This window comes from Chiloscyllium punctatum, chromosome 3 (assembly GCF_047496795.1).
Source record: "Chiloscyllium punctatum isolate Juve2018m chromosome 3, sChiPun1.3, whole genome shotgun sequence".
Classification (NCBI taxonomy): Eukaryota; Metazoa; Chordata; class Chondrichthyes; order Orectolobiformes; family Hemiscylliidae; genus Chiloscyllium; species Chiloscyllium punctatum.
In genome coordinates, this window is record NC_092741.1 from 115,320,875 (window position 1) to 115,347,583 (window position 26,709).

A 26,709-nucleotide genomic window follows, 5' to 3' on the forward strand; every position below is an offset into this window, starting at 1 on the left:
GAAGGATGGGGGAGGGATGGAAAGGGAGGTTATTTGAAATTGGAGAACTGAGTGTTGATTCCTCCGGGCTGTAGGCTGCCCAGGCAGAAGATGAGGTGTGTTCCTCCAATTTGTGGTCTGATTCACTGTAGCAATCGAGGAGGCCAATGATAGTCGTGTCAGAAAGGGAGTGAGAAGGGGAATTAAATTGGACGGTGACTGGGAGATCAGGTCGGCCCCTGTGGTCCCAGCTGATTTGCTTGGTGAAATGTGCCCTGAATTTACGTTTGTGCTCACCTATGTAGAAAAAACCGCATCAGGAGCATCAAATTCAGTATACAAGGTTGGAGGAGTGGCAGGTGAACCTTTGTCGCACCTGGAAGGACTGTTTAGGGCCTAGGTGGAGGTGAGGTGGGATGGTATGCTGGTAGGTTTTGCATCTTATACGGATGCAGGGGAAGGTACCTGGGAGTTGGGTGGGGGGGGAGGTTGTTAGCCCGAGCCAAGGATTGGCAAACGGAACGGTCTTTGCAGAAGGCAGAGAGGGAAAGGGGAGGGGAAGATGTTCTTGATGGTGGGGTTTAATTGGAGTTGGGGGAAGTGTTTAAAGATGATACATTGGAAGTGGAGACTGCTGGGGTGGTAGGTGAAGACAAAGGGTAACCCCAGGCTTTATTATGTTCAGAGATAAGTGGGTTTAGAGCAGTGGAGTAGGGAATGGAGGAGGTGCCGACTAAAAAGAAGCAGCGAATAAGCATTAATTGGTCTTAGTGGAAAGAAATCAGAGTTAATGTCTTGGGTCCAGTGACTCTTCTTCAGAACTGCTGAAGAAAAGTCACTCTAAAACATTAACTCTGATTTCTCTCCACAGATGCTGCCAGACCTGAGTTTTTCCAGCAATTTCTGATTTGTTTCTGATTTCTTGCATCAGCAGTTCTTTTATTTTTTCATAAATGGGTCTTTTTCAGGTTGTCCAAATGTAATAAGTCGTGTGCCATATGGACAGGTGTTGAGACCTCAACTATTTAAGTTCATATAAATGTTAAGAGTCCCGACTTGAAACATCGCTTCTCCTGCTCCTCTGATGCTGCTTGACCTGCTGTGATTTTTCCAGCTCCATACTTTATTGACTGTGACTTTCCAGCATCTGCAGTCCTCACTATCTCCACAGTTCATATAAGTGCATTGGATGTAGGGACAGAAGGCATAGATGCCACATTTACTGACCACACACAAAAAAGATAGGAAAATAAATTGTGAAGAGGACATAGGAGGTTACAAAACGATATAAATATTTAAAATGAGTGAGCAAAGACATGGTGAATGGATTACTGTATAAGGTGAGAAAATGTGCAAATGTCCATTTGGCAGGAAGAATCTACAAAAAACATATTATCTAAATCATGAGAGATTGCAGAGCTCTGAGATGCCGAGATATCTGAGTGGCCCAGAGTATAAATTCTTTTTAACTACAGCACATGTTAAAATAACTCCAATAGAACATCTTCAAAGAACTCCAATAGATTGGTTAAACATCCTTTCACAAAACCATACTGATTACCTCAAACCTATTTAAGTGCCCTTTAGATAAAGAGTAATTAGGAAAGCTAGTGGAATATCATTGTTTATTGCCAGAAGAATTAAATAAAAAATAGGAAAGTAATGCTTCAGTTGTCTTGTGAGGATAGATAGGACAAGCTCGGCTTGAATCTGATGGAGTTGAGAAGAGTAAGAAGCAACTTGATTGAAACCGATAAGATCCTAAAGGGCCTTGACAGGGTAGATGTGTTGAGGATGTTTCCTCTTATGAGAGCAGCTAGAACAAGGCATCACTCCTTAACATTAAGGGGTTGCCATTTTCAACAAAGATGAGGCACATTTTTTTTCTCAGAATTTTGAATCTTTGGAACTTCCTTTTTAAGACATGAATAAATAGATTCTCGGTAAACAATGAAGTGAATACTAACAGGGGTTGGTGGAAGTCTTTACAATCAGGCCAATTATGATCCTATTAAATGGCACAGCAAACCAGTGATCTGGTTGATATAAGTCTATTTCCTACCATGTTGTTCCAGCAGCTTCTTAATGAATTATTTTTAATCAACTTTTTATGGCTTATCTTTAGGGTGGGTGGGATTGATACTCAGAACCTATGGCCAGTGGTAAAAACATTACCACTGTGCCAAAAGACCAAAATAGTCTCTCTACTTAATTAAATAGTAAAAGCATTTATAAAATATTTAGGCCTGTAATAATGGTTACATTTCCATAGATGAGCCTACATTAATGACATAAACCTACAAATTAAATGAACTCTGATCAGCTGAAGAGAAAGAACAAAAATCAGTCCCAAGGTATTTAGTATTTACAGTATTTTAGGGGAACAAATTAAACTCTCAGTCATGTTGACCTAGTTCTACTCATAATTCCTAATGAGACCTTTAAGGTCGCTCAAAACACACCCAAACAACACTAAGGTTTGTTTTGGAAACAGCAAATGAATTTGGGCTCATTGGCAATCTGTTTAAGATGAACCTGAGATCGCCTTCCTTCCTAACCACCCAGCAGCTCATTACCTTTTGCAGTCTCCAACTGGTGAACTACACTTCACATCAAACGTTAGTGGCAGAATCTAAATGAAACCCAAAATCAAATTTGGCCAGACCACATAACACATGGATCAGTTCACAGAACCGTCACATGTCAGCTTAGCAAAGTGTCTCAGCCTAGATTTCTAAGATGAAGTAGCTCAATATTTGCAACTCCCAACCTGACCCAAATTGTCTTACCTTATTGGGTTTTTCTAGATTACTAGATCGTAAGTAATAGGTACAGGAGTAGACCATTTGGTCCCTTGAACCTACTCCAACATTCAATGACTGATCCGACAATGTTCATGCCCACTTGCCTGCATTTTCCTCGTTACTCTTGATTCACCTACTAATCTATCTACCTTAAACTTAAATATACTCAAGGAGTCTGTCCCCACAGCTCTCCATGGCATGAAATACCAAAGACTCTTAACCCTCTAAGAGAAGAAATTCCTCCTCATTTCAGTCTTAAATTGCCGCCCTTTATTCTGAAACTGTGCCCTCTGGACCTCGACTCTTCCATGAGGGGAAACATATTTTCAGCATTTACCCTGTCAAACCTGTTAAGAATCCTGTATTTTTCAATGCAGTCATCTCTCGATTTTCTAAACTCCAATGAGTAGAGTCCAAACTGTTTAACCTTTGCTCACCAATCCCTCCATACCAGGGATCATCCTAGTAACAAAAACAGAAATTGCTGGAAAAGCTCAGCAGTCTGACAGCATCTTTGGATAGAAATCAGAGTTAATGTTTTCGGGTCCAGTGACCCTTCCTCAGAATGGTTCTTCCTCAAAAAAATCAGACATGATTTCCCTTTCATGAAACTTAAGCTGTCTCAACTTGATTAGTTTATGATTTTTCAAATGTACTGTTATTATTTCCTTAATAATTGGCTCCAACATTTTCTAAAAGTAGATGTTAAACTAAACAGCCTATAGCTATCCACTTTAAGCCTCACTCTTTTTGAATATGAATGTCAAATTGGCATTTTTCTAATTCTCTAGTATTTCTCCTGAAACCTTTGGAAAATTACAACCAATGCATTCACAATCTCTGTAGTTACTTATTTTTAAATCCTGGGATGCCCCATTAATTTGTGTATTACTACTTTCTAGGAATGATAATGGTAATTAATTTCTCCCTAACACTCTATGGTATTAGTGGGATGTTCAAGTATCTTCCATCACAAAGACTGATGTAAAATATTTGTTCAACTCCTCTGCTAATTCCTTATTCTCCATAACTATCTCTCCAGATTCATTTGTGACATACGCTCACTTTGGCCTCTGTCTTTCTTGTAAATACGTCAAGAAGCTCTTCTTGTCAGTTTTTATATTTCTCACTCATTTGCCCTCATAGTTAGTCTTCTCTCTATTTGTTATCTTTTTAGTTCTCTTTTGCTGAATTCAGAATTGATCTCAGTCTTCTGACTTTTGCGTCCTTACATGTATTTTCTTTCAACTTAACATCTGCTTGATTTGGAGATGCCAGTGTTGGACTGGGGTGTACAAAGTTAAAAATTACACAACACTAGGTGCAGAGGCTGATAGATAATTTAGGTACCCATGAGGATGGCTTCAACCGGGACCTTGGGTTCATGTGACCCCATTGCACTATACACACTCACAGATACACACACACACACTCATACACACACGCATGCGCACACACAGACACAGACACAGTTCTACAGACACACACACCCATGCAGACCTTCTATCATACGCTCACACATACACTCACACACACATCATAACCGTGCACCTCCCCCCCTATACAAACACACGCATGCACACACACCCCTACATGCACATGTACATATTTAAGTTTGTGGGTGGATTTGTAGTTGCAGAATTACATCTTACTTTGCTCAAAAACTGCATGAATCCATGTAAGATTCTGTAAATCTCTTTTTTGGATGAGAATCAGTCTGACCATTGTGGCGCAGACAGTCTCACAGGGAAGCTTACACCTTCAATACATTATCTGGGCCAACATGATACCAAATATTAAAGTTCACTTGAGAATGTAACTTTAAAAAAAAAAGTTTTGTGATTTACATATGAAAGAACTGAAACCAAGAGGGTCATTCTAAAAGATGAGAGACTTAACAAACAATCCAGATCTTTTTCATTATATAATTTCAGTTACATCACACTGTAAACTTTTGCTATAAATACTGTCTTACAATCTTATTCTCAACAACCACCTGATGAAGGAGCAGTGCTCTGAAAGCTAGTGCTTCTAAATAAACCTGTTGGACTATAACCTGGTGTTGTGTGATTTTTAACTTAATATCTGTTTAACCATGGTTAGCCATGGTTTGTTGATTTCACTCTTAGAATCTTTCTTCATTACTGGGATATATTTTTACCTCGTTAAAAGTATATCAGTGCATGTTTACTGCTCAGTTCACTTTAGCGAACTGACAAAAACAGAAATTGGGAAATACTCAGCAGCTCTAGCCATGTCTATGGAGAGAAAACAGAGTTAATGTTTTGGATCCAGTGATTCTTCTTCAAAATTGCCATAGATCATAAAATTTCAGAATGGTTAACATACAGAAAGGGCCCGTTTGGCATAATGATTCCATGCTAGCTGTCAATAAGAGTAACTCAGCTCGTCTCACACCCCTGCCTTTTCCCCAAAGCACTGCAAATTATTTCCCTTCAGAGAATTATCCAATTCTATATTGAAACCCAGGTTAAATTTGCATCCATCTTTTGTCAGGAAGTGCATTGTAAAGTCAAATCACTTGCTCTGCTCATCATGGCATATCATGGGGACAGTCCATATCACAGCAGACGAGGTGTCACATGTGTTCAAATGTATGAAGGTGGATAAATCTCCTGGTCCTGACCAGATATATCCAAGAACATTGCAAGAGGCTAGAAAATAAATTGTAAGCTGATAGTTTTGCATCATCGTTAGCTATGGGTGAGGTCTTGGAAGACTGGGGGGTAGCGAATGTTGTGCCCTTATTCAAGAAGAGTCATAGAGTCATAGAGATGTGCAGCATGGAAACAGACCCTTTGGTTCAACCTGTCCATGCTGACCAGATATCCCAACCCAATCTAGTCGCACCTGCCAGCACCCGACCCATATCCCTCCAAACCCTTCCTATTCATATACCCATCCAAATGCCTCTTAAATGTTGCAATTGTACCAGCCTCCACCACATCCTCTGGCAGCTCATTCCATTCACGTACCACCCTCTACGTTAAAAAGTTGCCCCTTAGGTCTCTTTTATATCTTTCCCCTCTCACCCTAAACCTATGCCCTCTAGTTCTGGGGAAAAGATTTTGTCTATTTACCCTATCTATGCCCCTCATAATTTTGTAAACCTCTATAAGATCACCCCTCAGCCTCTGACACTCCAGGGAAAACAGCCCCAGCCTGTTCAGCCTCTCCCTGTAGCTGAGATCCACTAACTCTGGCAACATCATTGTAAATCTTTTCTAACCCTTTCAAGTTTCACAACATCTTTCCCATAGAAAGGAGACCAGAGTTGCACACAATATTCCAACAGTGGCCTAACCAATGTCCTGTACAGCCGCAACATGACCTCCCAACTCCTGTACTCAATACTCTGACCAATAAAGGAAAGCATACCAAACGCTTCTTCACTATACTATCTACCTGCGACTCCACTTTCAAGGAGCTATGAAGCTGCACTCCAAGGTCTCTTTGTTCAGCAACACTCCCTAGGACTTTACCATTAAGTGTATAAGTCCTGCTAAAAATTGCTTTCCCAAAATGCAGCACCTCGCATTTATCTGAATTAAACTCCATCTGCCACTTCTCAGCCCATTGGCCCATCTGGTCCAGATCCTGTTGTCATCTGAGGTAATCCTCTTCGCTGTCCACTACACCTCCAATTTTGATGTCATCTGCAAACTTGCTAACTGTACCTCTTATGCTCGCATCCAAATCATTTATGTAAATGACAAAAAGTAGAGGGCCCAGCACCAATCCTTGTGGCACTCCATTGATCACAGGCCTCCAGTCTGAAAAACAACCCTCCACCACCACCCTCTGTCTTCTACCTTTGAGCCAGTTCTGTATCCAAATGGCTAGTTCTCCCTGTATTCCATGAGATCTAACCTTGCTAATCAGTCTCTCATGGGGAACCTTGTTGAACACCTTACTGAAGTCCAAATAGATCACATCTACTGCTCTGCCCTCATCAATCCTCTTTGTTACTTCTTCAAAAAACTCAATCAAGTTTGTGGGACATGATTTCCCACGCACAAAGCCATGTTGACTATCCCTAATCAGTCCTTGACTTTCCAAATACATGTACATCCTATCCCTCAGGATTCCCTCCAACAAGTTGCCCACCACCGAGGTCAGGCTCACCAGTCTATAGTTCCCTGGCTTGTCTTTACTGCCCTTCTTAAACAGTGGCACCACGTTTGCCAACCTCCAGACTTCCGGCACCTCACCTGTGACTATCGATGATACAAATATCTCAGCAAGAGGCCCAGCAATCACTTCTCTGGCTTCCCACAGAGTTCTCGGGTACACCTGATCAGGTCCTGGGGATTTATCCACCCTTAGCCTTTTCAAGACATCCAACACTTTCTCCTCTGTAATCTGGACATTTTACAAGATGTCACCATCTATTTTCCTACAGTCTATATCTTCCATATCCTTTTCCACAGTAAATACTGATGTAAAATATTCATTTAGTATCTCCCCCATTTTCTGTGGCTCCACACAAAGGCCACCTTGCTGATCTTTGAGGGGCCCTATTCTCTCCCTAGTTACCCTTTTGTCCTTAATGCAATTGTAAAAACTCTTTAGATTCTCCTTAATTCTATTTGCCAAAGCTATCTCATGTCCCCATTTTGCCCTCCTGATTTCCCTCTTAAGTATACTCCTACTTTCTTTATACTCTTCTAAGGATTCACTCAATCCATCCTGTCTATACCTGACATATGCTTCCTTCCTTTTCTTAACCAAACCCTCAATTTCTTTAGTCATCCAGCATTCCCTATACCTACCAGCCTTCCTTTTCACCCTGACAGGAATATACTTTCTCTGGATTCTTCTGAAGGCTTCTCATTTTCCAGCCGTCCCTTTACCTGCGAACATCTGTTTCCAATCAACTTTCGAAAATTCTTGCCTAATATCATCAAAATTGGCCTTTCTCCAATTTAGAACTTTAACTTTTAGATCTGGTCTATCCTTTTCCCTCACTATTTTAAGAGCTACAAAGAAAAACCTGGGAGCTATAGACCAGTAAGCCTAACATCTGTGGTGGGTAAGTTACTGGAGAAGACTCTGAGAGATAAGATATACATGTATTTGGAAAGACAAGGTTTGATTAGCAGCAGTCAGCACAGCTTTGTGCATGAGAGATCATGCCTCACAAATTTTTTAGAATTCTTTGATTGAAGTAACCAGGAAGGATGACAAGGGTAGTGTGGTTGGTGGAAAACTTGTGGATTTCAGTAAGGCATTTATTAAGGTTCAACATGGTAGGCTGCTCTGGAAATTAGATTGCATGGAATCCAGGAGGGGCTAGCAATTTGGATACACAATTGGCTTAATGGTAGGAAGCAGAGGGTAACAAAGGAAGGATGCTTGTCGGACTGGAGTGCCTCAGGGTTGGTGCTGGGCCCATTGCTGTTTGTAATCTTTATTAATGGTTTGGATGAGAACGTACAAGGCATGATTAGTAAGTTTGGAGATGACACTGAAATAGGTGGTATTGTGGACAGTGAGGAAGGTTACCAGAAATTGCAGCAGGACCTGGATCAGCTGAGGAAGTGGGCTGAGAAATGGCAAATGGAGTTTAGTATAGAACAGTATGAGGTGTTGCATTTTGGAAAGTCAAATCAAGGTAGGAGTTTCATGGTGAATGGCCTTAAGGAGTGTAGTGGAACAGGGGGACCTTGGAATTCAAGTGCATGGTTCTCTGAAAGTGAAATCACAGGTCGACAGGGCAGTGAAGAAGGCTTTTGGCACACTGGCCTTCAACAGTCAGAGCATTGAATATAGAAGTTGGGAAGTTATGTTGCAGTTGTATAGAACATTGGTGAGGACCCACTTGGAGCATTGTGTTCAGTTTTGATCACCTTGGTATAGGAAGGATGTTATTAAACTGGAAAGAGTGCAGAAGAAATTTACAAGGATGTTGCCTGGACTCAATGGTCAGAGTTATAGGGAGAGCTTGGACAAGATAGACTTTTTTCTTTAAAGTGTAGGAGACTGAGGGGGTATCTTATAGAAATTTATAAGATCATGAGAAGCATGAATAGGGTGAATGGTCCTGGGTTGGGGAATTGAGGACTAGAGGACATCAGTTTAAGGTTAAGGGAAAAGAATAAGGGGGAACCTGAGGGACAACCTTTTTATACAGAGGGTGGTAAGCATATGGATTGAGCTGCCAGTGAAAGTAGTTGAGGTGGGTGTACGAACAATATTTAAAAGGCATTTGGATAAATACATGGATAGGAAAGGTTTAGGAGGATATGGGCCAAGTGCAGGGAAATGCTGTTAATGTAGGTGGAAGTTTTGGCCGGCATGGAGCAGTTTGGGCCAAAGCACCTGTCTCCGTGCTGTAGGGCTCTATGACTCCATGTCACTTCTGGTTCTTGCCTCCCACTCAAAATTTATGACCTCTAGTTTTCAACCCTACTGCCAAGATGGCCTTGAAAATTAATTTAATATTCAGTGCCACCCAAGCAAGGACCTCATACAGGAATATAAGATCTTTCAAATTCGAAGATTGTTTAGGTTATGGTGCTACAATGTTGATCACAGCATTATATTGGATAGTGGAGCTTTGTCACCAAACTCAGTAGTAACTGCTATAACTATTATAACTGATGAAGGAGCGGCACTCCAAAAGCTCATGTGCTTCCAATTAAACCTGTTGGACTATAACCTGGTGTTGTGTGATTTTTAACTTTGTACACCCCAGTCCAATACTGGAATCTCCAAATCATATTATATGGAAGTGCACAGATCCCTCTAGGACCTCTTGAGGGGTATGTGGACTTCCATGTAACAGCCTGCCTTGCCCAGTTATGATGCTTCAGCAGCATCTTTGAAGTGCTTTGAATGCAAATACTCCTGTCTCTCTTATACCCACTACGAGTGAGACTGGAATCCATTGCAGTGCATGGATGTGGGACCAGATGTGCCTACTATCAGTCCACAAAATGATCAACACAGAATCAATAATTTACATGAAAATTCAATAGAGGATGTGCAAAGTGCACCACATTTCTTTCAATAATAATGTTTTTGTCCTTATCTCCTTTCTAGCCATCACATTTGTGAGAACAATTTGAGAACGACCATCACTGTTAGAGCAGATACTATAGCATGCCCTATAAATCTCAATAATTCAGGAGCAACTATAGCAAACTGCTAAAATTGTATACATTTTTTAAGAATGGAAACACATGAAAATACACGCCTCATTAATGCTCAAACTATTTACAATTTTTTTTGTTCCTTCTATGTCTGGTTCTGCCCTGACATTATAATTTTGAAGTGGAGGCAGTTTGTTCATTGTGACCCCCCCCCCCATGCTTTGATGACTGTAACAAATGTTATATTCAGTTATAGGGCTTTGAGGACTGTTATGTACTGGGGTCCTTATGCATTGTTGAAGGGCCATTCCCTTTGCTGTTGCTTGAAGAAGCTGTTGGGGTCTTTGGTGGAGAGGTCATAAGAGTGTCTTGAGATGAGGACCATTGGGCAGCTGGCATATGCTGCTCCACCATCTGTGTGTGCAAATGCACTATCCTCTCTCTCTAAGGGAAAGGGACTCTCAGAAGGAGGCCCATATGTCTTGTACCCCACTTGCCAATCCACTTTTGCATTGAACCCATGGTTGGAGTGATTGTATGCAGATCAGAGTGCATAGGAATTGAATCCTTGACCTTGCTCACTATGGTTGTGATGTTCCTCCTCTTGGATGAATTCATATCGCCAAATGTTTTAACAATTCCATATCCCACCTAAAGTTATGCACGGTGGCTCAGTGGTTAGCACTGCTGCCTCACAGCACCAGGGTCCCAGGTTTAAATCCAGCCGTGGGCGTCGGTCTGTGAGGAGTTTGCACATTCTCCCTGTGTCTGCGTGTGTTTCCTCTGGGTGCTCCGGTTTCTTCCCACAGTCCAAAGATGTGCAGGTCAGGTGAATTGGCCATGGTAAATTGCCCGTAGTGTTAGGTGCATTAGTCAGGAGGAATGGGTCTAGGTGGTTCCTCTTTGGAGGGTCGATGTGGACTAGTTGGGCTGGAGGGCCTGTTTCCACACTGTAGGGAATCTAATAAAAAAAATTCATAGTCCGCGCCATCTCTACCATATTTGGACTCTGCTGCATGTTCAGCAGGTTCTTGTGGTCATGTCCAGAGCCTTGTCATCAACATGGGCTGATCAGGTGCCTGATATTCAGCTGTCCTATGATCATCTGATTATCCAAATGTCACATCCAGCTTCAGTTTCTGGGACATGTCTCTGGTTTGGTTTTCAGTTTGTTTTCTTCAATCTATATAAGCCCTACAGACTGTGTAGATGTAACTGTGCTGACACTGGCTGATAATGAAGCAGATGACAATGTATCCTTTGGGGTCCTGACTTTTTTTCATTCCTGGAGGGCTCCTTCCACAGTATGGCTATGGCCTGAAGCATATACAGCCTTTATGGAGAACAAACAAAAATGCCATACAGTGTAGTGTTATGTCATTAAAACCACTTTTATATGCGCACCTCCATTGCATGTACAGCATGTCATTCACCTGTTGCTTCCGAGACACACAAATGCAAGTCTCCACAATGCTTTGGACTCAACTGCCATCACTCTTCTGGCATGGCTGCCCATTTGCCTTGGTAAATTGTTGATGACCATACCAGAGACATCAGTTAAGATGCAACATTGGCATTTAACCTAATGGATTGGAACAAGTGGTAGACCCATTTCCTGCACGGGAGCCAGGTGAAACCCTTTGATTGCTCTCCTCCTTTTCCACCTTCATCTAGCCCATTGTATTGTACAAAAAAGGATTCTGTCCTAACATGTATCTTATTAATAAGTGTAAATGTTTAAAACCGTCTCCAAGTTCTCTACAAATTTGGCTGACTGGTATTACATTAACAGTTATTACAACAATAGTCAGAGAACTTATTTATTTCTTTCCTAATTTCAAGGAATCATCTATTATTGCCAAGTTTGTCTGGATTTAACAGATTAGCTCTTATCTTAAAATAAAATCTTATTTTATCTCATTTCATTCTGGTTCAAGGCATTGTTTGATGAAAACTGGCACTTATTGCGAGTCCTTGTAACAGAGAGGGATGCCACGTTATACCTAGATGATAAATTGATTGAGACAAGGCAACTAGAACCGGTTCTTGGTATCTTCATCAGTGGAAGAACACAAATAGGGAAGTACTTTGGGAAAGAAGCAACTGTACCAGTAAGTTTGACTTCTCAAAAATTCCATTCATGCAGTAATGACTTCCTGCCAACACTAAAGGCTGAGAGAGGGGATCTGTCTTTACTATTTATCTCTTGATGTTTTGCTGGTTTAAAGTTGGTGTAATAAAAATGAATGGAAATGCTCTCATTGTGTAGCAATTCCTGAGCAAACTAATGAGAGGCTAAGATTTATAAGTTATAAAAATCAAAACACTCCATATTTCCAAAATTTAATATTATGAAGTGTTGTATATAGAACAATATATACCACTGTTTTAAAAAGGCAAAATACTACAAATACTGCTATCATTATATTTTGTTTACAGTTTGAAGTTCAAAAGTTAAGGATTTACTGTGACCCAGAACAAAATCAACGAGAAACTGCCTGTGAAATTCCAGCTGTTGTAAGTATCACTCTGCACAGAAGCTTCATTGTAACCCTTACTTCTTGCAAGCATAACCCATACTTATTGTATTACTTTCCAATCAAAGTACATTGATGACATCCCTATGTCATTAAAAGTAAATCTTCAGACACACCTTAAGCAATTCCGCAAGACAACTGATATTAAATATATTCATTTTGATAAATGTGTAATATTGAAATAAATATAGTTGGAAAAAAATCAATAAAATTTCTCTTTAGATGAAAAATGGAATGAAATGCTATTTAATAGCATTACCTGATCTACCCCAAGTTTGGTTCTGCAGTAACATCTGCATTCAGCTATAGCCTAAAGTTCTTTTCAACTATTTATATATCTGCTGTATACTATGATATGGCAGAAACTCCTGAACAGACAAATTAGGATTATCTTGTCTCTATATCTTGTTGCCCGAAAGGTGTGCTCAAACCTTTTACTCAGGCGTTCTTCTCTTGTGTGACAGAAAAATTAAGGGAACTGACTCAGACTTTAATTTTAAAAAGACCTTCTTTGTTTAACCCTTTAAGTACCAATGCTCGGTATAATACATACATTTGTTGCAACTTTTACTTCTTACTTCGTCTACCTTCAACTTTAACTCACTTCATTTAACTTGGTGGGCGGCACGGTGGCACAGTGGTTAGCACTGCTGCCTCACAGCGCCAGAGACCCGGGTTCAATTCCCGCCTCAGGCGACTGACTGTGTGGAGTTTGCACGTTCTCCCCGTGTCTGCGTGGGTTTCCTCCGGGTGCTCCGGTTTCCTCCCACACTCCAAAGATGTGCAGGTCAGGTGAATTGGCCAGGGTAAATTGCCCATAGTGTAGGTAGATGTAGATGTAGATGTAGGGGTATGGGTGGGTTATGCTTCGGCGGGGCGGTGTGGACTTGTTGGGCCGAAGGGCCTGTTTCCACACTGTAGGTAATCTAATCTAAAACTTCACTCTCGTTCACTTTACTTAATTTGCATGTAATTCTAACTCTAACTTTAACTCTGTAAGATTAGCTTAAAACAAATACTACCCCAATTTGAGTCAAGTGGTCAACATTTGCTCTCAGCGTAGATCTTGCCTTAGGGTCCTTTGTCTTCATTGAAGATAACTTCAGGGCACATACTTCTCAAGTGCTGGTCTCGAAGGCTTCTCCTGCAAAATTCTTTGTTCTGCGAACTTTGAGCATAAAATCTCCTTGTTTCCAGAATCTTCTCTGGCACTCAGTCAATGAATTGATCAAACTTGATCACAATGTTTGATCCCAGCTAATGGAATTTACTGGTAAAAAACAACCCTCAAGTGTTTACACCAAGTCACAAACAGCCAGTTCCCATGCTCCATATAAAGTAATAGTGGTGCCAACCTATCTAGCAGATCATCATGACCACCTTATTTGGTCAACACAGGAAACTGCAGGTCACAGCTTACAGGACAGGTCACAACATGTCCTGGCTACAGCTTTAACCAATGCCAGAGTTAAATTAGCTTGACTGTAGCTCTTAACCAGTCTTGTGGCCATTTCTGCTGCTGGCCACTTGACCATACTCTGTGTCACATACGGTTTAACAGATATCACTCATGAGTTTTCTGTGTTTTGGCACTTCATCATTTGGCTGTGAACACTTTACTTACCTCCATATTTATTATGCCATTCACTGGATTGCACCAGGTGGTTTATTTATCCAGATGGTTATTGCATAGGTTGAAATATGTAAAGTCAACCAATATATTTGTCTTCAAATATGCCTGCTATTCCCTTTAAGTTTCTACATCTCTTTAAGTTCACTTCAAATCCTTGTACTTTGAATGTTAACTTGCTCTTCATTTCTCTTGCTTCACTCCCAAAAATCTACGAATGCAAGGGTCAAAATATCCTTGAAACATACACAAATTACACAAATGAATTATATCTTGTAAAATCAGGTGTTACTGATTTGGGTTTCGTAAGCTGTTTGGCTATAAAGTGCCTTCACTCGCCACACGCAGAAGCACCCAAGTATGATCATACAAAACAATATAAAAGTGCCGTGCATTTAAATAAAACGCTTGTACTCCAAAAAAGGTCACAGGGTGCTTTGCTCACACCAGCACCCTAATAGACAAGATGCTAACACCACACCATCCAATTATCATTCAATAGGATAGAAGAAATAAGAACAGGAGTAGGTCTTTTTTACATTTTAATAACGTTCTTCCAAAAGCAGGGCAACAGGAACTGTGCAAGATACTCGAAAAGTGGCCTCACAAACATCCTGCACAGCCTCAGTATAACAATTCGTATATCCAATGGTCTTAGCAATGAACGCAAGTGTGCTAAACACCTTCTTAACCACTCTGTCTACCCGTGATGCCACTTTCAAAGAACTATGTACAGGTCTGAGGATTTATCCTTATGGTACTCCACAAGTTACATCTTTGCAATCTGGAAGAGGACCACCAATCTCAACTACCTGTCTTCTGTTGTTAATCAATCCCCAATCTCTGCAAATACATTACCTCAATTGCTCTTATTTTGAGCAATATCCTTTCCTGTGGTACCTTATCAAGTGCTTTCTGGAAATCCAAATACGTTACATTTGCTGGTTTCCCCCTAGGGTTGATTAGCTTTGTGTTATATCCTTAAAGCACTCTGGCAAATTAGTCAAACATATCCCTATCACAAAATCATGTTACTTGCTTGATTGTGTGAAGGTTTTGTAAATGTCCTACTATTTCATCACTCTAGCATTTTCCCAATGACAGATGTCAAACTAATTGGCTTATATTTTCCTGCTTTCTGTCTCCCTCCCTTCTTGAAGAGAAGTGTCACATTAGCTGGAACCCTCTTAGAATCCAGTCAGTTATGGAATATTTGGACCAATACCTTCACTATCTCTACAGCCACTTCCTTTAAATTTTTGGAAGCAGACCCTTAGGTCCTGGAGACTTCTCTGCCTTTTGTCCCTTTATGCTGTCAAAGTTTTGTCCCTGGTGATAGAGATTAGCACCTTGTTTACCTGTTTGTTTGGGATGTTTATAGTGAAGACAGATGCAAAATATTGGTTTAAATTATCTACATTTGTTAACCACATATGGTTCATCCTTCTTATCAGGATCTTCTTTCTGACCAGAATAAAGCTTTGCTGAGCATTATGAAATATTTACTTGAACTTCTGCTACTCTTCATCCACAACTTTCCCCTTTGCCTATTTTCCAAGCTCCCTTTATATTGTTCTTTCTTCATACATCTGTTATTGCTCTTATTAAAGTTTGAGATACTGGTTTGTAATCTGAACTGCTCTCCCTCAAACTGAATTTGAAATAATATGGTCTCGGTAGTACCCCAGAGATCCTGAACCACAAAATCAGAAATTGCTGGAAAAACTCAGCAGGTCTGGAGAGAAAGCAGAGTTAATGTTTCAGATCCAATGACCCTTCTTCAGAACTTGTTCTTTTGGTGATCAGCAGAATATAGGTAGATTGGGGAGTTTGGCAGAGAGTTCAGTCTGAGCAAACGCGAGGTGATGCATTTCGGAAGATCCAATTCAAGAGCAAACTATACAGTAAATGCAAAAGTACTGGGGAAAATTGATGTACAGAGAGATCTGGGTGTTCAGGTCAATACAGCATGCTTTCTTCATCGGATGGGGTATTGAGTGCAAGAGTTGGCAGGTCACGTTACAGTTCTATAAGACCTTGGCGTACAGTTCTAGTTGCCACATTACCAAAAGGATGTGGATGCTTTGGAGAGGATGCAGATGAGGTTCACCAGGATGTTGCCTGGTCTGGAGGGAGCTAGCTGTGAAGAGAGGTTGAGTAGATTAAAATTATTTTCATTGGAAAGAAGGAGGTTGGCGGGGGGGTACTTGATTGAGGCCTACAAAATCATGAAAGGTGTAGACAGGGTGGATAGCAAGAAGCTTTTTCTCAGAGCGGGGGACTCAATTACTAGGAATCTCAAGTTCAAAGTAAGGGGAAAAGTTTAAGGGAGATATGTGTGGAAAGGTCTTTGCGCAGAGGATGGGTGGGTGCTTGGAACACATTGCCAGCAGAGGTGGTAGAGGTGGGTATGATACTGTTATTTAAGATGTATCTAGACAAATACATGAATGGGCAGGGAGCAGAGGGATTACAGACCCTTAGAAAATAGGCGATAGGTTTAGATAGAGGTTCTGGATCAGCACAGGTTTGGAGGGCAGAAGAGCCGGTTCAGAGCTGTAATTTTATTTGTTTTTTGTTCTTAATCCATAACTATATACCTCTTATTAGGTATACCTCATTCAATATTATTGGATCTAAAATAGCCTGTTCTGGCGCAGAGTTTTGCAAAGTACTGCGTAAGAAAAAATTCCTGGTGCATACTACAAATGTCTTCCAATTTTACCCTTGCCCATTTGATTTGTCCAGTAAATATTCAAATTAATTTATATGCCCTTCTAAAATGTCTTTGTTATTTCTTGTTTTATTCTTTACCCGACAGTGAGGCAACTCTTTGTAGGGTAAAGAGCTATAAATTAGCTCCACCCATGACTTCTTTCTCTTTATGTCCCTTACTTCCACCCAAACTGATTTTAGCAGCATGATATATTACACTTGTATCATGACTCACTGCGCAACTAATAACAAAGCTACCCCACCTCTTTTCCTTTTAGTCTACTTTTAAAGTTTTTCAAATACCTCTGAATATTGAGTTCGCAGTCATGACTGCCCTTCAATCAAGTCTCGACATTGTTTCAAGTCATTTTAATTTAATTGTGGGCGGTACGATGGCACAGTGGTTAGCACTGCTACCTCACAGCGCCAGAGACTTGGGTTCAATTCCCGACTCAGGCGACTGATTGTGTGGAGTTTGCACATTCTCCCTGTGTCTGCGTGGGTTTCCTCCGGGTGCTCCGGTTTCCTCCCACAGTCCAAAGATGTGCAGGCCAGGTGAATTGGCCATGCTAAATTGCCCGTAGTGTTAGGTAAAGGGGTAAATGTAGGGGAATGGGTGGGTTGCGGGTCAGTGTGGACTTGTTGGGCCAAAGGGCCTGTTTCCACACTGTAAGTAATCTAATCTAATCTAATCTAATTCTATAAAACTGCGATTGCTGGAAACCTAAAATATAAACTGAAAATCCTGCAGATATGATCGTACTTGTGGATATAAGAACAGAATCATAATCGATTCAAATTAACACAGTTAAACTGTGCATATGCTGCTATACCTGATGTGTTTCTCCAGTACTTTCTGTTTTTATTTAGTTTATCCCTATTTACGGCTTCAAATTATCAAGCTTGGTAAAACTGCTGTGTCGGTTCAGATAAAAACCTTAAGATTTTGTTTTATGGACCAGGGCAGACCCCATCAAAACATTTCAGAAAAATAGTCGGACCCTAATTTTTCTAGTTGTTCTAAGCAAGTGTAACATGGATATTCTAGGAGTGATGCAGCTGTCAAAACCCTTCGGTTTTTAAAACAATTTATTTACAGAGTAATGCATGAAACACAAACAAAAGAGAACAGAATATAGAATAATTTAATCTATCTAAAAACCCAACAGGTTATCCCAACTTAATGATGCTGTTCCAAATATCTGCAACCATCCCCATAATCATGCATTGGCAAAAAAAGTAAAATCAAACACAGGATCTTACAGGAGAGAGAGAGATGGCAGAGAGTCGGCATGGAACACCTTCTTCCATGTAGCTATTTCTTTGACTAGCAGCCTCAAACCAACCGACTAGCAGCTCTGAACAGCTAGACTGCTAAAAACTAAACCAAACCAAACCAAACTGGAAAAAAAACTGAGCTGAGAGAACTGGCCACTCCCCTTTCATTGTACAGTTGTTTGTTTAAAAACTTAAAAGCTTCTTTAAGTAAATAAACCCAGACATTTCAGAATCTATGTGTTTACAATCCCTCCAGGAAAAAAAACCACGGATAACCTAACCTTGTTAATGAAATTGCATCGTCACACCTCCCCCCTTAAAAAAATGAACCATCAATACCCAAAGATGGCTTGATTTTAAAACCCCCTAATGTTAACTTGTAGTATATTACTACACCCACACACATTACATTGACTATAAACATGCAAAAATGCACTACTAAATTCCGTTTCAGTCCATTTACTCCTGCCACCTAGCGCTTCTGTTTCTCATCAAAGTCTCGACAATGCATCGGCAACCCCACGTTTTCTTGTCCTGCCACATGCACAATTTTCAAATTGAATGGCTGTAACAAGAAACTCCACCAAAACAGTCTGGAATTTTTGTCCTTAAATTTCTCCACAAACTTCAATGGGTTATGATCAGTGTGTATGATTGTCTCAGATACATTACTGGTAACATAAACATTGAAATATTGTAACGCCAACACAAAGCTCAAAGCCTCCTTCTCAACTGTAGAATATTTCTGCTGATGAATTCTCAGTTTCTTGGAGAAATACCCGATAAGTCTTTCTATTTTCTTGTCGTCTTCTTGTAAGAGCACAACAGCAACACCCACATCGCTAGCATTGATAGCCACCTTGAATGGCTTTGCATTATTAGATGTGGCTAATACTAGGGCAATGGTTAAGACAGCTTTCTGGCTGTCAAATGCCTTCTGACAGTTCGCTAGTCACTAATTCAGTGAGTGAAGCAGACACAATGCTAAAATTTGGCACAAATTTTCAATAAAATGCACTCAATCCCGGGAATCATCGAACTGCTCTTTTTGTCGATGGTTTGGGAAATTCCCCAATTACCTTTGTGTTTGTATTCCTTGGGGCCATTTGTCCATGTCCAATAACATGGCGCAGGAAGGTGACTTGGACTTTGGCAAATTCACTTTTAGCCAGATTTATCACCAAGCCTGCCTCCTGAAGTTGATCAAACATTTCTGATAAATATTGTAAATATTCATTCCATGTGAGATTAAAAATCACAATGTCATCAATATATATATGACACAATTGGGTAATCCAGATATGACCTCATTGGTTCGTCTTTGAAATGTGGCTGGCACATTTTTTATACCAAACAGCATGACTTTAAATTGATATAGTCCATTTGGTGTTGCGAAAGCCGAAATTGTCTTTGCGCTTTCAGACAAAGGTACTTGCGGTATCCTTTGAACAAGTCCAACTTAGACATATATGTTGGTTGTTCCACCTTTTCAATACAGTCTTCCAAATGCAGAATCGGATATGCAGCACTCTTTGTAACTGCATTGACTGTGCGATAGTCCACACATAACTGTTGGGTGCCATCTGGTTTTGGCACCGTTACTATTTGTGAGCTCCAGTCACAGTAACTCACTTCGATTATGTTATCTCTGAGCATGTGTACAATCTGCTTTTGAACCTGTGCCAACATTAGAGGGTTATGCCTACAAGGATGTTGCTTAATCGGAACAGCACCTCCTATATCTACATCATGCATAATTAGGTTAGTACTTGCCACCTTATTTCCACATACCTCCCCCATGTGATAGCAATAACTCTTCCAGTCATTTTGATTTTCCTCTGGAAGTTAACTTAATAATTTATCCCGATTTTTGATAATTTCCTTATTGTCCAACTTAATTTGAGAAATGTCCAATTCAGAATTGTCTGAACCTAGTTGTAACCAATAACGCATTCTCCTTTTGCTTTCCTTCCCTATCAAAATATCTTTTGAGCATATTCACATGACACACTCTGTGAGATTTCTTTTTGTCTGGAGTTCTTATCAAATAGTTCACCTCACTCAATCTTGTTTCAACTTGATAAAGTCCACTAAACCTTAGCTTTAAAGGTTCACGTATCCTTGAAAGTAATACTAACACCTTATCTCTGAGAGCAAAATTGCTAGTTTTTGATTTCTCGTCTGCTTCCCGTTTCAGTGTATGCTGTGGTACTTGTAAATCCTCTCTAGACAACTCTCCTGCTCTGTTAAAGCATTTGCTAAAATCTGACACATAGTCCACATATGTGGTCTCTGAATTCTGACTTACCAATTTCTCCTTAATCAATTTTAGTGGTCCTCTTACTTCATGCTCAAAATCGAATTCAAATGGTCTGAATTTGGTTGATTCATTTGGTAAATCACTGATGACAGAAAGTATAAACGGAATTCCCTAATCCCAATCATCTGGAAAATCTTGACTATAAGCCCTCAACAAGATCTTATATGTCTGGTGCCACCTTTCTAGCTCTCTCTGCAATTCTGAATGGTAGATTTGAATTGTTTTATTTCTAAGCTGTCCATAACTTCCTTGAATAATTGTGATGTGAAGCTTGATGCTTGATCTGATTGTATCTCTGTGGGTAGTGTGTATCTAGTGAAAAATTTGAGTAACTTCTCTACAATCCTTTTAGCTGTGATATTGCACAGCAAAATGGCCTCTGGATACAGCTATCATTGTTAACAAATACTGATTTTCACTTTTTGATTTAGGTAGGGGTCCTACACAATCAATTAAGAGACTTGTAAAATGTTTCCCAAATGCAAGAATTGGTACTAAAGGTGCGGGATTTATTACTGCCTGTGGTTTTCCAATTACCTGATATGTATGACACCTGGCAAAATTCAACTACATTCGTGTGCAGTCTCGCCCATTAAAAAATGTTCTTGTATTTTAGCTTGAGTCTTTCTCAACCCTCAATGACTTCCTACTGGTGGTTCATGCACCACCCACAACACCTCAAGGTAGGAGTTTCCAGGTGAGTGGTAGGGCTTTGAGGAGTGTAGTGGAATAGAGGGATCTTGGAGTTCACAGTTTCCTGAACGTGGAGTCACAGTAGACAGAGCAGTGAAAAATGCTTTTGGCACACTGACATTCATCAATTAGGGCATTGAGTCCAGAAGTTGGGAAGTTAAATTGCAGTTATACAGGATGTTTGTGAGGCAGCACTTTGAGCATTGTCTTCTGTTTTGGTCACCTCATTGTAGGAAGGATGTTATTAACTGGAAAGAGTGCAGAAAAAATTTACAAGGATGTTGCCTGTTAGAGGGAAAGGTTGGACAAGCTAGGACTTTTTTCTTTAGAGCATAGGAGACTGAGAGGGGACCTTATAGAGGTGTATAAGATCATGAGAGGCATGAATAGCATCAATGCCCTCAGTCTTTTTCCCAGGGTTGGGGAATCGAGGACTAGAGGGCCTCCGTTTAAGGTTTTTTTTAGAGTAGATTACTTACAGTGTGGAAACAGGCCCTTCGGCCCAACAAGTCCACACCGCCCCGCCGAAGCACAACCCACCCATACCCCTACATATACCTCTTACCTAACACTACGGGCAATTTAGCAGGGCCAATTCACCTAACGTGCACATCTTTTGGACTGTGGGAGGAAACCGGAGCACCCGGAGGAAACCTACGCAGACACGGGGAGAATGTGCAAACTCCACACAGTCAGTCGCCTGAGGCAGGAATTGAACCCAGGTCTCTGGCGCTGTGAGGCAGCAGTGCTAACCACTGCTAGGGGAAAGACTAAAAGAAAACCCGAGGGACAACTTTTGTACAGAGGGTGGTATGCACATTGAATGAGCTGCCAGTGGAAGTGGTTGAGGCAGGTACATTAAAATATTTACAAGGCATTTTGACAAATACATGGATAGGAAAGCATTAGAAGAATATGGACCAAATGCATGGAAAATAGGTTAGCGTGGACCAGCATTTTGGTCAGCATGGACCAGTTTGGGCCAAGTGGCCTGTCTCCATGCTGTAGGACTCCATGACCTCCTTTCTATAACTCACTGGCAACACAACTGGACCTTCTGCTCATTTCCCATCCGCCTGAATATGTCCATTTCATCATTAAGACATCATTTTTAAGATTGTAGCACATGGGGAATCTTCTTCCGTGTATGCTTTTCAATATAGTTAGTTTAGCTTCTCATCTTTCTGCTGTAATTCACTTAATTTCTCTGAACTAAAGACTTTGGTTTCTCTTCTATCTAGTCCTGTTTTGTGTCAACCATTTGATCAAACATGGTCTCTGCTATTTCCACTTCAACCTTCTTATCTGTACTCATTGATCTCAATTGGTGTCAAATGGTGACTTTGTGACCTTGTTACCACACAGTGGGAAAATTCCAGGATATGTGTCCTGCAATAATTCAATTGCCTGAGTTCCCACTGGCTTTTCAGCCACAGTAGGCAGCACTCCTAACTTGGAACCAGTTATATCGTCAGCAAAGGCAAATTGTATTCTTGGAGTTGAGAGTTTGTCCTGTACTCCTACTATGTCTTCTCCATTCTTCACTGGACACTCTAGCCTCTCTCTATATAATCGATATACAGTTGGTTTAGTTTCTCATCTTTCTGCTGTAATTCATTTTATTTCTCTGAACTAAAGACATTTGGTTTGTCTTCTATCTAGTCCTGTTTTATGTCAACCATTTGATCAAACAGGGTCTCTGCTAATTCCACTTCAACCTTCTTACCTATACTCTATAATCTATAGTCTACATATCATTCTAACAGATGAGAGACTTAACAAACAATCAAGGTATTTTTCAATGTATAATTTCAGTTTACATCACATTGTAAACTTTTGCTATAAATTCTGTGTCTTACAGTTGTGCACTCCACAACCACCTGATGAAGGAACAACACTCCGAAAGGTGGTGCTTCCAATTAAACCTGTTGGACTATAACCTGGTTTTGTGTGATTTGTAACTCTGTACACCCCAGTCCAACACCGGCATCTCCAAATCATGACTATATAATCGAGCATTTGTCTCACAGTGAATTCCCTTTACTAGTACCTTTTCTGGCAATCCTCCTTCAGCAGTACATATTCTTCATCTTTCAGTATCAAAGAGGATCCCATATCTCTTAATATTGTAGCCTCTTTATCTGCTGCACCTGGCCTATGCGAGTAAACTTTACCTTTGCAGGTATTTGGTTTACGAAGATCTGGCACTTCCTCCTTAACTGATCTCCAACCAGCTTGTACATTCTGGTATTGCTTTCTAGCTTCCACTGCGCTTTCCATTACCACTCCAACAAAATTCGCTGGATTATCCTGTTTTCCTACATCTGGCTTCCTAGTGCTTTTCCTAACCCACCAACACTGTGATTTCATGTGGCCTGCTTTTTTGCAGTTAAAACACTGCAGTCTTTTAACTTCTGTTTCCCCTTCAAGGGTTTCCTTTTTACCCTGTTGTAAGCTATCTTATGATCTTCACCGTGATCTACCTTTTTTTACCATGTGAAAATTTCTCTTTTCCCCAATTTGTAACCCTTACAGATTGAAACTGATGTTAGAACCCAAAGTTTGATTTATGAATTAACTCATAATTATTAGCCATTTCAGCTGCTAATCTTACCCTTTTAATGTTCTGCTCTGCCATATGAGTTCTCACTTTCTCAGGAAGTGAATTTTTGAACTCCTCTCTGAGTCACAACTTCTTAAGTTCAAATTCTCTCTCCTTCTTCCTTTCCTCTCTCTCACTCTCTCTTTTTTTCTTTTGTTCTGCTCAAGCGATTTGTTCTTTTTCTCTTTCCTCTGGTTTTAATTGTAATTCAGTTTCATTTCTCTTGCCCTTTCCTTATCTTTTGCCTCCAACTCAAGGTGCTTCATTTCTAATTGAATTTTAGCCATCTCCAAAGATTCTGATGATGTTTCCAGCAAATTTAAATGCTGAGGGCTATTGCTGTAATTGTATCTCCTTTCCACACGGAAGGAGGTAGCTCCAACTCCAGCTTGACTGCCAATTCCAGCAACCTTTCCTTGTTCACCTTTTGTAAAACCTCCAAAGTTACTTCTTCCACCTCTAGAAAACTCTTAGTGACTGAACGAGCCATTGCTATCCCAAGCACTGTTTAAACCACCGATTTCAACAGCCAGAACAAAAGGCACTACACCTACCACTTGCTGCCTTCGAGTCCAGCAGCTCTAATCCCAAATTGGAGCTACAGAACAAATCCTGCAAAGAGACCCCAGTCTGTCATGGACCAGACCAGACCCCTTAAAAACATTTCAAGAAAATAGCCCAGACTGTAACTTTGCTAGTTTTTTAAGCAGGTATAACACAGATATTCCAGGAATGATGTAGCTGGTCAAAACCCCTCAGTTTTAAACAAGACAGAATTTATCAGGTCCACGCCCCCGAACAACCCACCCTCCCCTCCTGGTACTTTTCCCTGTCACGTAAGAATTGCAAAGCCTGTGCCCACACCTCCCCTCACGTCCATCCAAGGCCCCAAAGGAGCCTTCCAAGTCCATCAAAGTTTCATCTGCACATCCACCAATGTCACTTATTGTATCTGTTGCTCCCAATGCGATCACCTCTACATTGGGGAGACTGGACGCCTTCTCGCTTTAGGGAACATCTCCAGGACACCAATCAACCTCACCGCCCAGTGGCCGATCATTTCAACTCCCCCTCCTACTCTGCTGAGGTCATGCAGGTCCTGGGCCTCCTCCACCGCCACTCCCTCACCACCTGACGCCTGGAGGAAGAACATCTTATCTTCCGCCTCAGAACACTTCAACCCCAGGGCATCAATGTGGACTTCACCAGTTTCCTCATTTTCCCTCCCATCTTACCCCAGTTCCAACCTTCCAGCTCAGCACCATCCTAATGACCTGTCCTACCTGCCAGTCTTCCTTCCCACCTATCCACTCCACCCTCCTCTCTGACCTATCACCTTCATCCCCACTCCCATCCACCCATTGTACTCTTTGCTACCTTCTCCCACCCTCCTCTCTGACCTATCACCTTCATCCTCATCCCCATCCACCTATGTACTCTTTGCTATCTTCTCCCCAGCCCCACCCCCCTCCCATTTATCTCTCCACCCTGGAGGCTCCCTGTCTTCATTCCTGATGAAGGGCTTTTGCCCGAAACGTTGATTTTCCTGCTCCTCGGATGCTGCCTGACCTGCTGTGCTTTTCCAGCACCACTCTAATGTAGACTCTGATTTCCAGCATCTGCAGTCCTACGTTTTGCCTAGAATTTATTTATAGAGTATTGAATGGTGAGCAAACAAAAGAGAACAGAATACAGAATAACTTAATCTGTCCAAAAACCCAACAGACTATCCCAACTTAATGATACTGTTCCAAATACCTGCAACAATCCCCATAAACACACCATGGCAAAAAAGATGAAATCAAACACAGAGTCTTACAGAAGAGAGAGATGTCAGTGCGATTCAGTATGGAACACCTTCTTTCATGTAACTATTTTTTTTGACCAGCAGCCTAAAAAAAAAACTGACTAGCCGCTCTCAACAACCAGACTGCAAAAACCCAAACCAAACCAGAAAAAACTGAGCTAGGAGAACTGGCAACTCTCCTTTCGTTGTGTTTGTTTAAAAACTTAAAAGCTTCTTCAAAAAGATAAGCCCAGACGTTTTAGACTCTATGTTTACAACCCCGCTGAAAAGGAAAACAAGGACAACCTAACCTTGTTAAACGAGCAGTATCGTCTTGTTTGCTTTTCACTATTATTACTTATTCTGGTTTGAACTTTTACTGTACTCTTCTGATTTATATTTTCCAACCCTTCCTGTCACACTTTGATTATTATTTACCTCTTCACTCCTCTGGTCCGATGTTTATTAATTTCTTTTTAAAATTTTTTAAACTATGCTTCAATTGAAACCTCCCTCCGGGCCTCCAAATTATTTTAAAGCCCTGTCTACAACCCTTGTTATATGATTTGCCAGGAGACTGATGCCAGCAAGGTCCAAATAAAACCTGCCCCAATGGAACAGCCATCTATTTCTCCAATACTAAGGCCAGTGCCCCATGCATCGGAACCTATTTTCCCACATTGATCTTCGAGCTTTGCATTTGTCTGTCTAATGTTATTTACTCTACATTAATCTGGATTTACTTTGAGTAGTACTCTGGAGACTATTACGCTTGGTGCTGTTTCTGTTTTTAACTTATCCCCAAACTGCTTACAATCCCACAACAGAACCTCTTTCCTACTCCTACCTAAGTCATTGTTACCTATGTTGGCCATAACAACCAGATGCTTCCCTGCCCATTCCACGTTTCTCACCTGCCTTGAAGAGATCATAGAATGTCTACAGTATGGAAGCAGGCCATTTTGCTCATCAGGTCCACACCAACCTACCGAAGAGCAACCCACCAAGACCCACCCCTTCCCCTATCCCTGTAACCCTGCATTTCCCATGGCTAATTCACCTAGCCTGCACTTGTCTGGACACTGTGGGCAGATGTCCTGAACTTTAACACCAGGTAGGCAACTTAGTCTTTGGGACTTTCTACCTTTGCTGCAGAGAACAGTTTTTATTTCACTTAGCTAAGCTATCCCCATTACTACTAAGATTCTCTTTCGCCCCCCCCAACTTTGTTGGCACTCTGGACCATCAGT

The 26,709-nt window shown here is 40.9% G+C and overlaps 1 protein-coding gene across 1 annotated transcript in view; it reads left to right on the top strand.

Moving 5' to 3' along the window:
• The window catches only part of col21a1 (collagen, type XXI, alpha 1), a 448,863-nt gene that overhangs the window by 57,649 nt on the left and 364,505 nt on the right, over positions 1 to 26,709 (top strand). Inside the window, exons 6-8 of the mRNA XM_072549080.1 lie at positions 11,836 to 12,009; positions 12,338 to 12,415; positions 20,995 to 21,075. Coding sequence (XP_072405181.1) covers positions 11,836 to 12,009; positions 12,338 to 12,415; positions 20,995 to 21,075 — 333 coding nt within the window. The remainder of the gene's footprint in view (positions 1 to 11,835; positions 12,010 to 12,337; positions 12,416 to 20,994; positions 21,076 to 26,709) is intronic.